Source organism: Babylonia areolata, chromosome 31 (genome assembly GCF_041734735.1).
Source record: "Babylonia areolata isolate BAREFJ2019XMU chromosome 31, ASM4173473v1, whole genome shotgun sequence".
In the NCBI taxonomy this organism is placed as follows: domain Eukaryota; kingdom Metazoa; phylum Mollusca; class Gastropoda; order Neogastropoda; family Buccinidae; genus Babylonia; species Babylonia areolata.
This window is the reverse complement of record NC_134906.1, coordinates 4,994,519-5,012,018: the sequence shown is the minus strand read 5'-3', so window position 1 is coordinate 5,012,018 and position 17,500 is coordinate 4,994,519. Positions and strand designations below refer to the sequence as shown.

At 43.0% G+C, this 17,500-nt stretch overlaps 1 protein-coding gene across 1 annotated transcript; it reads right to left on the bottom strand.

Moving 5' to 3' along the window:
• Positions 1-11,195: 11,195 nt before the first annotated feature.
• On the bottom strand, positions 11,196-17,155 carry LOC143275758 (uncharacterized). The gene is made up of 3 exons (XM_076580036.1): positions 16,806-17,155; positions 12,386-12,970; positions 11,196-11,415 (listed from the first exon to the last, which is right to left on the bottom strand). The coding sequence occupies exons 1-3, from the start codon at positions 17,153-17,155 to the stop codon at positions 11,196-11,198; spliced, it is 1,155 nt and encodes a 384-aa protein (XP_076436151.1).
• Positions 17,156-17,500: the final 345 nt, after the last annotated feature.

Genomic DNA, 17,500 nt, shown 5'->3' with positions numbered 1-17,500 from the left:
AGAGTTGAGACGGTAGAGGGGAGAGATGGAACGAACGAACGAACGAACTTTTTTTCGGGGGGGGGGGGGGGGAGGGGGGGGGGAGAGGAGGGGAGGATGGGGGGGGGGGGGGGGGGGGGGGTAGGGGGAGGGATGTGGAATAAGCATACATGTATGTGTGTGTGTGTGTGTGTGTGTGTGTGTGTTCGTGTGTTTACCTGCAGCCCTCAGGGCAAAGAGAAAAATCAAAATCAAAATTAATATTCAGAAAACGACAAAGCATTGTAGAAGTAAGGACAGGACGTTCAGACACACTCACACACGTACGTTAACATACACGTGTACGTAGTAGTGGTTCGTCCGTCGGGATCGACGAGAACCATCTAGTCATCCTGGGGGTGGGTGGGTGGGTTGGGCTCTGTGGGTGCGCAGATGACTGGTCAGGCCAATCCGCGCCCGGAAGGTTCTGACGCAGTGTGGACAGGGGATGGTGGCGGCTGTCGGGGACTTGCTGGCACTGCTTTTCCTGGCCTGTCTGCGTTGCTCTGCTGCAGCGATTCTGTTGGACGTGTACATAATCATAATACAAACATCATATCTAGAAAGATGCAAATGACAAAAAAAAACAACAACAAAAAAACAAAAAACGAACAAAAACAAATTCCCAGGTATTCAAGAAAATGACCTCCGCAGGCCTACTTATCTTTCTGACCTTATCAGTGTTTACACTCCCACAAGAAATCTCCGCTCTTCCTCTGACTGTTACTTTTTGAAACTTCATCGTGTCAATACGAGAACCTATGGGTGAACGTTCTTTTTTTTCTTTGCTGCTCCTCACATCTGGAACAACCTTCCTTATCATATCCGTGCATCTGATTCTATTTCTGCTTTTCACTCATCACTAAAGACTCATCTTTTTAAAACCTATCTATAAGTACTCTCAGCTTCCTTTTCTCCAACACCACCCATGTCAGCTCACTTTGGATGTATGTAGAGTGGGAAAGAGAGAGTGTGAGTGGGGGGAGGGTTTTTTTTTTAGAAAGAGTGGTCATGAATATTTTATGTTACTTGTAATATTTTTCTTTCATGTAAAGCGCCCTGAGCTCTTAGTGAGAAAGGGCGCTATATAAATGTACATTATTATTATTATTATTATGACTGAGGTTGTGTGTTACGTACAGCTATAGCGTTTAGAGATAGGTGTGCGTGTATTTAATGAAATTAAAACCATGTGGCATTGCTGGCATATTTGTCCATCAGGTGTGTTTGGGTTTTGTTTGTTTTTGTTTAGTTTTTTGTGTTTTTGTTTGTTTGTTTGTTTGTTTTGTTATTGTTGTTTCTTCTTTTTTTTTTAAATTCTTGAATGATTTTCTGCACATTAAAAACAGTATGAGAGAGAGAGACAGAGACAGATAGAGAGACACAGAGAGAGAGAAATGGAGAAAGAGAGATGGAGTAGGAAAGAACGACAGAAAGAGAGAGAGAGAGAGAGAGAGAGAGAGAGAGAGAGAGAGATGGCGAAAGATGGCTAGAGAAAGAGATAGATGGAAAAAGAGAAAGATAAATGCAGATGTATATATTAGAGAGACAGACAGACAGAGAAAAAGAAACGGAGACCGAGATAAATGGAGATAGAGAGAGAGAGAGAGAGATAGGTTTAAAGAAACGAGGAGTGATGGAGTAAGGAAGAAAAAAATCATATATATATACATATACATACATATACATATGCCTAATCCACACACATGTCCAACACTAAGCACTATATTCGATAAATACAATGTGAAAAGAAACTCTAAGGAGAGCTAGACAGTACAAGATCTTCAGAGAAGAAGACCCCTCCCCTTCAGTCATGTGTTTCGGCCCTTAACCCCTTACACTCTAAGGGGGCCGGGCCGCACCCAGGTCATAACTCTGAATACCCTTGCATTGCCACCTTTTTTTCTGGTCTTCAGCAGGTTCGAACCCGCGCCTCCAGGGTGGTAGCCACTTCAGGACTGAGTTACCTTTCTGGCAGACGTTTTAACCACTGAGCCATCGTACGCCTAGTTTGAGTAGGGAAAATTTAATCCTTATGAAGTTTACTTTCATTCCTCGTCGACCAGATCCAGCTGGAACTCTTTTCTGCTGCTTCTGTCATTGCCTTGAGAGCCAATGTCCTCTCTCTGCCAGAAATCGACAGCTGTTTCATGAGGCTGTAGGCAGATGCGCTCACAAACCCTCTTGCACCAATCTCTATGGCGAGGACTTTGGCATGGAAGCCAGATTCTCTCAGGCTGCTGGCTAGACTAGCATACCTCTCGGTCTTGTAGATGTGGGCTTCCTCCATTCTGCTTTCGTATGGCACAGTGAGCTCAGTCAGAATCGTCTGTTTCATTGCCTTGGAGTGGAGTACTATGTCAGGTCTCATGCCTCTACACTCCATCTCGCTCACTACGATCAGCTTCGGATCTACTCTGTTTACGCATACCCAGATTCAAGCTCTCGACTGTTGGCCGCCGTTCTTTCTCTGTCTCTGGACCTTGCAATTGGAATGAACTTCCTCTTTCGCTTCAAGTCTCCACACTCAGCTCTTTCAAGTCTGGCCTTAAAACCCACCTCTTCCCAAAATAGCCTCCCTTCCCTGCCTCTTCCTTGTCTTCAGTTTCTCCAGTTTTAGAGTTATGCATGCGTGTGAATGACTGGTGCGAAAGCGCTTTGATATGTCTACGCACAGGATGCAGCGCTACATAAATACCATTATTATTATTATTATTATTATTATTATTATTATTATTATTATTATTATTCATGCCGCTCTTACTGGGTATACCTAGTACACAAAGTCATAGACATCGCAATGGTTCTACCCTGCAAATTATTACTCTCCCTACGTCCCTCTGTCGTAGGTGACAGCGCCTGGTGGGTAAAGGGTGGAGATTTTTCCGATCTCCCAGTTCAACATATGTGCAGACCTGCTTAGTGCCTGAACCCCCTTCGTGTGTATACGGCAAGCAGAAGATCAAATACGCACGTTAAAGATCGTGTAATCCATGTCAGCGTTCGGTAGGTTACGGAATCAAGAATATCCCCAGCATGCACACCCCCGAAAGCGGCCGGAGTATGGCTGCCTACATGGCGGGGTTAAAAACGGTCATACACGTCAAAGCCCACTCGTATACATGCGAGTGAACGTGGGAGTTGCAGCCCACGAGCGTTAATGTACTGCATGACGACTCCCCCGAAAACCTGAACTTAAAAGAAAGTTTCAGTTTCAGTTGCTCAAGGAGGCGTCACTGCGCTCGGACAAACCATATACGCTACACCACATCTGCCAAGCAGATGCCTGACCAGCAGCGTAACCCAACGCGCTTAGTCAGGCCTTGAGAAAAAAAAAAAAAAAAAAAAAAAAAAAAAAAAAAAAAAAAGGGGGGGGGGGGAATAAATAATAGATAAGCTTACATAAATAAATAAATAAATAAATAAATAATAATTATAATATAGAAAAAGGTAGTAGTAATAATAATAGTAATACTAATAAAATGATAATAATAAAAAATAAATAAATAAATAAATAAGACAACAATGGTGATAATTAAGCGAATGAATGTAAAATATGACGACACACATTCACACATACACCCACACATGCATAACAGAAATGCACCAAACATGCAGTTTCACAGATATGAAAGTACAGTCAAATACATATAAACGTACATGAGCTCCAACACACACACACACACACACACACATTACCTTGCACCTCCTCCAACCCCCTCCTCCACACACTCATTTCTAGCCTACGTATCGCAGCTTCCACGGCACACACACACACACACACGCGCACGCAAACACACACTCACAGAGATGAACACTTACTTGTACAAGCACACACATATACGCCCATATCTCCCACCCCCAACCCCCACACATATATACAAAGATATATATATATATATATATATATATATATATATATATATATATATATATATATACACACACACACCCGTACACAGATCTCTCCTGACACTTGTGTACACTTACACTCTCGCGCATTCACAAACGCACTCAAAAACACAGACCCACACATCCACACAAACACACACATCCACACACGCACACGCACAGAGGCTGCCAAGAGGGATGGGAAAAGATCTCTGATGCCAAGAACGTGGCGTCTAGTGTGTTGCTCAGTCTATTGTATTTGGAAAGGCCCACAGAGACTCTGTTCCGTTTTGAAGAAATTTGCGCAATGTTGGTTTGGAAATGATGCCGATATTTGTTTGATTTGCAAAGCATCGTGCTCTACCTTTCATGTTAGACTTTCGGCCGCTCCCTCTCTCTGCTTTTATTTCTTTGAGGCGATCGATGGTGTGATGGCCTTGTACCTGTTCTTTTTGGTATTCTTTGACTTTTCTGAGAATTTCCGATTTTAAAAGAAAACTAAGACTGAAGTATTCACTGGTCATTAACTTCTTTGTTTTGTTAAGATGTGTTCTCCTGTTTTCCTATGAGTTATGTAACCAGATATTTTTTTTTCTCAGCAGTTCTGTAGACGTGTGTCTGAACTGTGATTTAAAAAAAAAATTAATGCATGTCCCTTAAAAAAAAAAAAAAAAAAAAAAAAGTCTATTTTCTTTCTCTTTCCCACAACTGCAGATGTAGTATTTCAGCATGATCTGGCACATAAAAAAAGGTACTGATAGAAAAAAAAGCAAAGCATTAAAACCTTGACAACTGATTTCATTGCGGGATGAGATACCGAGCTTTCCAATGTCACTCGACACTGAGAAAGCCATTGCGCAGCCCAGTGGACCAAGGGAGAATACTGTGTTATTTCTTTGTTAGCATGTGAATCAGAACAGGTTGCTGCCCTTGAGCGACTTCTGTTCGCTTTCATTTGGCAATGCTTTGATTGACATAATATTAATCGTTTTTGTTTTCGTTTATTTAAGCACACACAAACGTGCGCGCACGCTCACACAAACATACAGACACACAGACACACAAAGAAACGCAGGATGTGTTTCTGTTTGAACATTGCATTACATTCCACCATTTTCCTTCAGTTCCAACACGCCACTGTTCCCTGTTAACTCTCTCCATACGAACAGCGAAAGAGACGACGTTAACAGCGTTTCATCCCAATTACCATCATCAAAATATTGCAAGCGGAAGGCTCTTATACTGAAGAGGTGAATGTTGACAAAGGATACCACAGTTCTGACGACGGAAGCTAAAGGTTGGGTCATTCAGACACCCACTGACATCCGAGGGGTCTGTGCAGAGGAGAAGAGAGGACTGGCCGTACTGAGTGAGTTAATGGGAACGAAGAGGGAACGCTTTGCCCAGACTGACCAGCCTCCTGACAGACACAAGATCCCTCGGTACACTGTCCACTGTGCTTGGCAGTCTGTCGTGTCCGACTATGACCATCAGAACAGCAGAGGAGGTAAACTGCTGTCCTAACTAACGTGGGCTTGAATTGGATTATAGTGGACAGTGTCTTTCCCAAGTTACATCCCCACTCTCTCGGCCAGGAGGGTTTTCTTAGGACAGTCGGCGTTGGGATGGTTCCCAAAGGCCAACTAGCCCCCAAGGCTGCAGCACTAAGAGTCTCCACACTCAGCTCTTTCAAGTCTGGCCTTAAAACCCACCTCTTCCCAAAATAGCCTCTTCCTTGTCTTCAGCTCCATTTTGCCTTCTGGTTCGAGAGTCATAGTCTGTCACGAAAGGCTAAGCTGTAAATGATTTCCCATTGCAAGAGAGAAACCATTGACCATACAGCTCCTACTTTGCTGTTGGCGCAGCTGTATACTTATGGGAATTAGTGATATAAGCTGAGTGTTGGGCCAAAGTCCACTAGATGAATGTGGACCATCTTTCTCCTTCGTTTTGTGAACTTGAACGCCTATGTTCAAGAAGCTGTGACACTGAGTCTCATTCCAGATTGATGTATGATGTGGATGGATGCAAAAAAAATCCACTATAACCTTGACGACTGACTCACTCACTTCACTCATTCCCTCGACCGCTGGGGTCGTTGGGGGGACATGAGGAAGATGTCACAGCTCGCCACGCCGTTCTGTTGGCAGCTGTCGTGAGGAGATCTGGCATCGTCATTTTGGTCCATTCCTTGACGTTGTCGGACAAGCTCTTTTTCTGCCGCCCCCGTCTGCGCCCTCCCTCTCCAGTCCCTTGCAGGATGGTTTTGGAGAGGGTGTTATGTCGTATGATGTGACCAAACCATGTCATCTTCCGTCGTTTGACAGTCCCCAGCAGTGGTTCTTGGGACCCAACAAGGTTGCTGACCAGGTTCCGCACATAGTTATTGGTCTTGTGCTCCTTGTAGGAGATGTGTAGCAGTCTCCTCAAGCACTTGGTTTCGAATGCTTGGATTCTTCTTTCTGTTTCTGCCATCTGTGTCCATGTCTCACATCCATATAAGAGGATGGAGACCACTAGTGACTTGTAGAGCAGGAATTTTGTGTGGAATCTGATGTTGCTCTTCCATACCCTGTTCAGTCTGGCCATACTGACATACCCCTAGCAAAATTCGTACAGGAGAAAAAAAACAAACATAGTAGACACTGAAGGCGAGAACACCAACATGTCTCGTTTTGAAAAAAAAAAAAAAAAAGTCAACGAGGCAATTGTTGTTTTTTTTCCACAACACTTTACAAAGTCTGAAGCAACTGTAGACCATAATAAAACAAAAGAGGCAAGGCCTTCAAGACTCATTTGTGGCAAATTAAGTCCCCTAGCATTAATTACAGAGTAATTTCCCCTTTTTTTTACTATCTGCACCAAAACGTTTGCAAAATAAATAAAACTTCCATGCTTAGCAAAAGAAGTTCCTGTTTGAACAAAAAATGATAATAATGACTGCTCTTGTTGTTGGGTCAGAATATCAGATCAAAGTGCCAAGTTTAGAGAATAAAAAATATATAAATATAACAGTAAATGCAGTTTGCATATAATTAGGCTTCATTTTGTGTGTGTGTGCCCATCCCATAGGTGCAATATTGTTTTAAACACGATGACTGGAAAGAACTGAATTTTCCTATTTTTATGCCTAATTTGGTGTCAACTGAAAAAGTATTTGCAGAGAAAATGGCAATGTTAAAGTTTACCACGGACACACAGACACAGACACACACAAACAACCGAACACCGGGTTAAAACATAGACTCAATTTGTTTACACAAATGAGTCAAAAACCTACTGATCACTTTACATGATACAGAAAATTAAAGACTTAATGTTGTCAATGCATTGGGGATATGGGAGGTTAGGGGGGGTGGGGGGTGGGGCGGGGATTTGTGGGGGGCGGGGGGATTGAAGGCGAAAGCATTTATCTCAGGTGTCATTCTCGTACTATTTATTTCATTACATTAATTGAATACTGTCTACAGAAACGATTTGTGTTTGTTTCGATCTTTCCTATTTTTTATGCAGTTTTGAGGAGACACTGTGGCAGAATCCGTTTGGCTTCAGACTTGTGATCCACTGCTCACCAAGGGTCAGGGTTCGAGGCTGCACTGGACGGGCGCAATAGCCGAGTGGTTAAAGCGTTCGGACTTTCAATCTGAGGGTCCCGGGTTCGAATCTTGGTTACGGCGCCTGGTGGAGATTTTTCCGATCTCCCAGGTCAACATATGTGCAGACCTGCTTAGTGCCTGAACCCCCTTCGTGTGTATACGGCAAGCAGAAGATCAAATACGCACGTTAAAGATCCTATAATCCATATCAGCGTTCGGTGGGTTACAGAAACAAGAACATACCCAGCATGCACACCCCCGAAAGCGGAGTATGGCTGCCTACATGGCGGGGGTAAAAACGGTCATACACGTCAAAGCCCACTCGTATACATACGAGTGAACGTGGGAGTTGCAGCCCACGAGCGCAGAAGAAGAGGAAGAAGAGGAGGCTGTACTGGCTCTGGCGTGGTGTTGTGCCCTTGAGAAAGGTAGTTGTGCTCCAGCCCTTGATTTTCCTCTCCCCACCCAGGTATCAGTTTCAGTTTCAGTTTCAGTAGCCGTCAAGGAGGCGTCACTGCGTTCGGACAAATCCATATACACTACTACACCACATCTGCCAAGCAGATGCCTGACCAGCAGCGTAACCCCGGGCAACGCGCTTTGTCAGGCCTTGAGAGAAAAAAAAAAGATAATAATAATGAAAATAAAATAAATAAATAGATAAATAAACAAATAAAATAAATCAATTAAAAAAAAAAGACAACAATGATGATAAATACGTAAATAAATAAAATAAAATAAAATAAAATAATTAAAAAAAAAAAATCAGTGACTGGGCACCGGACTTCAGTCGGTGAAGGTGAAGACAGCGGAGGGAGAGGACTTGGCCCCGCCCCCTTTATGCCGAACCTCGTGTGGGTGAGGTTAACGACCTGTTAGCATTTTCGCCCTTAAGGTCAGGTAGTTCGTGGCTCAGTGTGGTCCTTTCCGTAAAGGGTGGTGTGGTCGAGGCGTCGGTCCTGTAGCCGAGCCCTAGGAACGGGGGGGTATGAATTCACTGCCCCTATAGCCATAAAAGGTTACGGTACCTTTAACTTTTAACCTTTTTTTTAACCTTGAAATTAATCAACAATGAGGCCAGGAGATCAAATGGGTGGTAACTCTCCATTCACAAGGTACACAACTTCAAGTCCGTGCTGCTTTCGATACAAGTTTGCCAGCACACCAGCACACAGGTAAATCAAAGGAACATTGGAACAAACCCAGACACGTCCTCAAAAAAGGAAGTGACAGGCCTGTCCTTATACCGATCGTTTTTTTTTTTACCCTAGCTGTTGACACCGTCCAACCTTATATTGACCCGAGATCATTACAGTGGACTTTAACTCTCTCCATACGAACGGCGAAAGAGACGACGTTAACAGCGTTTCACCCCAGTTGCCATCATCAAAATAGTGCAAGCGGAAGGCTCTTATACTGAAGACGTGAATGTTGACAAAGAATACCACAATTCTGACGACGGAAGCTAAAGGTTGGGTCATTGAGACACCCACTGGACATCCGAGGGGTCTGTGTAGAGGAGAAGAGAGGACTGGCCGTACTGAGTGAATTAATAGACCAAAAACAACAACAACAACAACAAGTCAACGAGGTAATTGTTGTTTTGGGTGGGTTTTTTGTTTTTCCCACTACACTTTACAAAGTCTCAAAACACAATTTGTAATATCCGAACACACAGCAGCCTCTTTACGACAGGCTTTATAGCGAACATGATACTGATTGTACTCTTGACTCGGCTCTTTGTCGGTGAAACGCCATTTCGTGGCCACAATGCACTAGGGGAGGATACTCTGCTATTGTTTTTTGCGGGTGTGAGTCAGTAGAGGTTGCTGCCCTTAGCGACTCGGTGTGATGGGTGCCGGGGAGGGTAATTTTAATCTTTTTATTCCGTTGTTACTGATGGTTTTGATGGGCAAAGATTGATTATTCATTTATTTATTATTTATTTATGTATCTATTTATTTGTCTGTTTGTTTGCTTATTTAGTGATTTGTTTATTCATTTATCAGTTTATTTAGCGGTGTCTCCATTTAGTTACCTGTTAATTTCGGGGAGTTTGTGTGTGCGTTTTACTTGTCACACCTTCATACAGAGAGAGAAAGAGAGAGAGAGAGAGAGAGAGAGAGAGAGAGAGAGAGAGATACATGCACGCACACATACACACATACATTCATTCATTAATGCATAAATACATACATACATACATACACAAACTCCTTTTTGTTTCCTTCCAAAAGTAACGTCTCTGCAGCGGCACGGTACAGCAGGCAATGTGCACTCCACCCCACCAGTCAGTTAAATGAACTAACATCCCACTGCTCTACGTCACACCACACCACACCACACCACGCCACGCCACGCCACGCCACGCAACACACCACGCCACGCCACGCCACGCCACGCCACGCCACGCCACGCAACACACCACGCCACGCCACGCCACGCCACGCCACGGAACACACCACACCACACCACACCACACCACGCCACGCAACACACCACATCACACCACACCACGCCACTCAACACACCACATCACAAGACACCACGCCACGCCACGCCACACCACGCAACACACTACGCCACGCCACGTCACACCATGCAACACACCACACCACGCCACGTCACACCACGCAACACACCACACCACGCCATACCACCACACCACACCACACCACACCACATCACACTACATCACACCACGCCACACCACGCAACACACCATACCACACCACACCACGCCATACCACCACACCACATCACACCACATCACACCACACCACGCCACGCCACACCAAGACACAACACCACACCACACAGCACCACATCCCACCACACCACACCACTCAACACCACAGCACACCAACCCCACCCCACCCCACCTCACCCCATCACACCGCCATTTCGTGGCCAAGGTGTACAAGGGGGGGATACTCTGTTATTGCTTTTTTGCGGGGTGTAAGAGTCAGAACAGATTGCCGCCCTTTGCATTTTATTACATCGATATTAATAATTTTGATCGACGAAGATAATTATTTATTTATTCATTCATTCATCCATTCATCGAGTTATTTAGGGATTTATAGATTTAGTGATTTACTAGCTATTTAATTACATATTTATCTATTTCGTAATCTTTCCTGCACTCAGTTTTTTTGGTCTTTATATATATATATATATATATATATATATATATATATATATATATATATATATATATATATATATATGTAACTTGTCACACCATCACACACACAAAACAGAAACGGACACACGCACATACATACATGCACACACACACACGCACACACACACACACACACACACACACACACACAAACTCTTTTTCGTTTCCTTCCAAAAGCTATGTCTCTGCCGCATACCAACAAGAAATGTACATTCCAAAACCCACCAGTTAATCACATCACATTCACAAACTTTTTTCTTTTCTTTTTTTCTTTTTTGTGCTTCCACAAACAAATCTATATTTCTTTCTCTGCGGCCACCTGTACAGTACAAAACGTAATGTATATTATATATTCATCCAGTCCACCAACCAAAATTCATAAAATCACAGTTCAGTGATTCCCCCCACACCACACCGCAACACATGACGTCACGTCACGTGCTTTCCGCAGCCACGGATGACGTCACCGTCTTGTCCCCGCGGCAGTGACCGGGCTGACCTCACTAGTTCTTGCTGCTGCCGCTCTGGGCTGCACGTGGAGCCCCCTGCCGGCACAACAGCTGCCTCAGCTCCTGTCTGTAGCGGGAGCCCATGGAGAAGTAGATGACGAAGTTGAAGGTGGCGTTGATGTAAGAGAAGATGTTCAGAAGCCACAGTCCCGTCACGAAGAAGTTGTGGTTCCTCCTCCCAACGTTCACCTCTGGCAGGAAGAGCAGCACGAACCTGTAATTAACACACAAGGCATGGCAGTGTGTGTGAGTTGGTATCAATAGCAACGCGTTCCCCTGGGAAGCGAGGGTGTCCCGAGCGCATGGGATCGAATCCCATATGGGTCAGTATTATCTTCCCCTCAACCAGACCTTGGGTGGTGATCTGGACGCTGGTCATTTGGGTGAGACGGAAAAATAGAAAAAAACCAAACCGAGGTCCTGTGTGTAGCGTGCACCTAGCGCACGTAAAAGAACCCACAGCAGCAAAAGGGTTTGTCCGAACACAAAATTCTGTAGAAAAATCCACTTTGATGGGAAAACATATACACTTGCAGACGAAAGGGTGGCGCGTTTGCGGCCTGCCTCCTAGTGAACATAGTGACAAGATGTTTGAGATATGCTACTTTTTGTATTTGTATTTGTATTTCTTTTTTATCACAACAGATTTCTCTGTGTGAAATTCGGGCTGCTCTCCCCAGGGAGAGCGCGTCGCTACACTACAGCGCCACCCATTTTTTTGTATTTTTTCCTGCGTGCAGTTTTATTTGTTTTTCCTATCGCACTGGATTTTTCTACAGAATTTTGCCAGGAACAACCCCTTTGTTGCCGTGGGTTCTTTTACGTGCGCTAAGTGCATGCTGCACACGGGACCTCGGTTTATCGTCTCATCCGAAAGACTAGCGTCCAGACCACCACTCAAGGTCTAGTGGAGGGGGAGAAAATATCGAGACGATAAAGCACAATGAAAAGTTCTTTGAAACCTATTGTCAGTTTGAGAAATTCTCAGATCAAAATTGACATCGGGGGAAAATTGTATAGGCAAGGTTAAAAAGAGGGGGAAAAAAAGAAAGAAAATGTCTTAAAAAGGGAACATACAGCTATACCACCTACAGTACAGACGCACTACACCACACCACACCACACCACACCACACCACACCACACTACACTACACTACACCAGGACATCGCCACAGCCACCCACCTGAACAGCCCGATCGGCAGCACACAGACGATGAAAAACACAGAGTTGTAGACCAGCATCCTGGTCAGAGCGATCTCCCGTGAGGACATACCCCCACCCTCACCTCCCCCTCCACCACCACCACCACCACCACCACCACGGGAAGAGATCCCCACCCGCCACTCGGCAGCCTGACGCAATTTCACTGACGTCACGATCGTGGTTGACGTCACTACCACAATCACCACCCCGGGCAACCCAGCGCCGTACACGAACACGTCCAAGAAATCCACCAGCTTCTTGTGACGATAGTAGAACTCGCTCCCCACACCCGTCATAATTACGGCTTCGCTTATCGGATCATAGGCGCACACGATGTGGTAGCGAGTGACCACGACAAAGTAGACGCCGATGACAACGACGAAGACGGCGACGATGATGCAGGTGGTGGTGGATGTGCGGAGGACGGTACGGGAGCGGAGGGGGTGGAGGATACAGAAGCATCTCTCACTGGCGATGATGGCGGACAGTACCTGGGACACCCAGGTGAGGCCGTAAAACCCCAGGAGGTAGTGGTTGGTCATCCACTGCATGACGGGACCGTAACTGCAACACACAAGGTGAATAGGGTCCGAAAACGGAGTATGGCTGCCTACATGGTGGGTTACATAAACAAAACGGTCATACACGTAAGATATTACATGTCTATCTGAGCGTGTACCTGTGTGTGACTGAAATTTTTTTTTTTTTTATTTTTTCAATTTTGCATTTGTAGACATATAGTTTGGCAAACGTTGTAATGAAATCAGATATATTATGATTATCTGCTTTTGAATGCTGTGCAACGCCGAAAAGTACTAAACTGCAACAGATCTTAATGTTATAGGCATTTTCACATTTTTCATTAAACAATGTTCTATGGAGTCTCTTGTGTCATTACACAGAGTGCAGTTATTTGTACCAGATACTCCCATGGCACTTAAGACAACATTAGTTGCAAGAACCCTATGAACGATTCTCATTTGCAGCCATTTTATTTTACCATCTTTAATTCTAAGGATTTTTAAAAAAGACAGTTTTCCAGTGAACATCAATATTTAATTTATTCGTCCATTTTAAACAACATTTTGGTTTATCATCATTTTTTGTTAATACATCGTACAATAGTTTTGATCCCTTCTGTGCATTTTGAATAAATGTTAGTGCATTTGGCATATCCATAAGTCCACTGTCATTATTGTTTAGTTTTATTCCTGTTTGTTTAGTATATTTATTTATTGAAGAGATCCGTCCATTAAAAATGACAAAATTAGTCTGATAATTAATGTCAGAAAAAAATGTATTTCATAAAATCTCCATTACTTTTAAAGACGTGTTTAATGGCATATTTTCCTTTTCCCATCAATTTGTCATTCCTGGTAATTGTATTGTCAATTTTTATGTTTTCATTGTAGTATACAGGTTGGGAAAGTATTTCTTTTGAGTTTCTAGGTTTCAAAGTATAAAAGAGTATTTTGTATGCTTGAAGTGTATGGGACCAGAATGTATTTATTTGTACTCCTGTATCTAGACTCATATGCTGGTCCACAATATGCTAAGTTTTCAAGAACTGGGCACACTTTTGCTGCAATGTATTTCAATTTAGGTGCGTGGCTTCAAATTTTCTTATCAATGATAACTTTAGAGCATGAATATATTTTCTAATGTCCGGTATATTTAAACCTTGTTCCTCGGTTTTAATTGCAGTCTTTCTGTTAATTCTATCTTGCTTCCCATTCCAGACAAACGAAAAACACATTTTCTGAAGTTTAAAAAAAATATATATATATCATCAGGATGATAGAGTAGCAGAATCCAAAGATGTATCAGTTTGGACAGAACAAGTCATTTAAGAATAGCCACTCTACCAACTGGTGTAATGCTTCTTTGCGACCAAATCTTAAATAAAAATTTTACTTCTGAAAATTGTTCACTGTAATTGATTGTTTCAAAATCTGCCAGGTCTTGAGTAAACCATATGTCTAGTATTTTAAATCTGGGAGGATTCCAAATCGTTTTCAGATTGGGACAATATCTTTTTTGCGATTTTTTTCTTACTCCCTAACCAGATTGCTTGTGTTTTACTACTGTTCATGTACAGACCTGATACTTTACCAAACCGATTAATGATATGTATAGTTTGTTCAAAAGAGTTTCTGTCTCCAATATTGAATAACTGCGTGTCATCAGCAAATTGAGAAATTTTGTGTTCAACGTTATCAGGATAAATACCTTTTATTATTTCTTCCTCTTTAATTATTTTTGTCAAAACCTCTACACAAAGTATGAATAGATATGTAGAGACCGGATCTCCCTGTCTACAACCCCTTTCTACTTGGAACCATGGAGTAATATTGCCATTTACAATTACTGTTGATCTTATGTTTTTATAGAATGTGTGAATCCACTGACAATAACTATCTCCAAAACCATAAGCTCTTAGTACTTTAAACATAAATTTCCAACTTAGGGAATCAAATGCTTTCTCAAAATCAATGCTCATGAAATGCATGATGACACAATTTTATATACTACATTTAGAAGGGATATAGGGTGCCAATTTTTATATACTCTTTTGGTTTATCACCTTTTGGAATACATGTAATGAGGCCTTCTCTTTGTGCGATAGACAATTCACCATGCATGCCTGAAATCTGATTGAATGACAGGAAATGAATGATGAGCGTCCAGTGGCAGTTGTCAGTTGGCTGTGCCCAGGTAGGCAGCCAGTTGTGCAAATGACTCCGTGTTTGTAAAGTGCTTAGAGCTTGCTATATGACCGAGGATAGGCGCTTTGTAAGTATCCATATCGTTCATCATTCATTGAGTCATGATTTACATGACATGTTGTTGTTTTTTTAAGTCTAACCCCAGCACGTCACAATGTAAACAAGAGGCAAAGCCTTCAAGACTCACTTGTGCTTCGCACTTCATCCAGTAAAGGAATCATGAGAAGAGAGAGAGAAAAAAAAAGAGATTAAAAGATCGTTAAAAAGTGGTCTGTGTCAAATATGATATAGTAAATAAGCTTGGGAGAAAAAAAGAAAAAAAACAAAAAGGCAGGCAAGCGGGATCGAACCATGCATGTCCAGTTCCGAAGCAAGGACATTAATCCCCACTGCTGCTGCACATCTGATGTCATTTGACTTGTTTTCTTCTACCTGTGATCAATATACATGATTTTATCAGACGTAATAACACCGTTTAAATAATGTTTTTTGTGTGTTTTATTACATATTGATTATTCTTTTATTTCGGCGGTAAAAGAGACGTTGCCATCGCTTCAAGCACATCGTAACACATGGTAGATCTCTAGATCTGCATGAACCAGTCTACAACGGGCTGAAAGAAATGATCGATTCAGTTTTTCTTTCATGTTCATTCCAGTTGTAAGGAGGTGGTAGGGGTAGGGTACGTTCACACCCTCTTCACACCAGAACAGGACCACATGGAGTGTTTTTTATGAGGTGTTTTACTATAGACCAGCACACCTGGAACATATATGCAACCAAAAATCCAGGTCAAAAACAATAACATATGCTGGACATCACTGCTCTGAAGGGCAGATACACCATACATACATCAATATGCCATCAGCCTAAGCATTTCCTCACCATCAATCACGTGTCCAGCAATACACTTTTCTCAAGGAGATCTATGTTAAAAACAACAACAACAACAACAACCAAGCTCCAGGTAGCTTTTCCAACACTAACAACTGGTAACATAAAATACCATGCAAACATACGACTGACAACTTTCAGTGCTTAACAACTCCTATCATCATGAAGCATCTTCACCGTCACAGTTACATGGAAATCATAACTACTAAGTTCAGTCTGTTTCTGGTGAACAGCAAACCATGTGCCACAGCATAGGACTGACTCCCATGCTCCCAGGGTTTTCTAACCGTTAACCACATTACCATGTGTCTTCCCACTTTGTCTGAACAAAGTAACCAGTGGCACGTAACACAAGTCCTATACATGTAATCACAACTACCAACAGATCAAACATGTGTACCCTAGCATTTGCTGTTACTCCAGTGCACACACACACAGACACACACACACACACACACACACACACACACACACACACACACACACACACTAAAAAATCCTTAACACACACTGAGAGTGTAAGCCTGTAATTTCGACGTGAATGAGATTCTGCTGCGTTTTGTCACTGAACATAACTTTGGAACCTAAATGGAACCCTCCCCCCTCTCTTCCCCTCTCTCTCTTTCTCTCTGTGATAGATAGAAGGAAACAAACTGAAGTCTTTTTTTTAATTCACACACACACACACACACACACACACACACACACACACACACACACACACACACACACAAATGAATAACCCAAATTCATCTCGCCCACAACTGAGCCAGACTTACATGTCCCTGGTGGTAAACTGTAGATGCAGCTGTTCCCCATACCACAGCATATTACACAGAAGGTACAGCGCGTCCGCTAAGGACAGAGCGAACAGACACACGTTGATTCGCTCCTTGAGACCTTGCCTGTAGAACACCGCCATGTTGATGACGTTGGCGGGCACACCAATCAGAAACAGGATTGGCAGAAAGACCACGTCCTTCAGGCGACGAATCAGATCCTCTGTTTCAAAGCTGATGATGTTGTCGGGGTTGTTCCAAGGCACGAAGTCTTGGAACTGGAGCACGAGGCATTCTGATGAGGCCACACTGGTGTTTGGTGGGTGGGGGGCGGATGTGTTGAGGGCCATAGATTTTTTTTTTTTTTTTTTTTAATCTGTTGTCAGTTGTTGTGGTTTTTTTTTGTTTTTTTTTTCAGATCTGGGCAGAAAAAAAAAAAAAACCAAGAACAAAGGATACGTGACACGGTGATATTTCTGTCTGTCAGTTTGTCTGCTTGTCACTGCCTGCTACCCTCTCTCTTACTCTCACTGGCATATCTTTACATCTCTGTCTGTCTGTCTGTCTGTGTCTCTCTCTCCCCTCTGTCTCTCCCTCTCTCTGTCTTTCACATAATGTGTCTATCTGTCCATATCCCTATTACCCGTCGCCTTATTTGCTGCCTTTTATGTCTCTTACATCTGTGTTTAAAATTT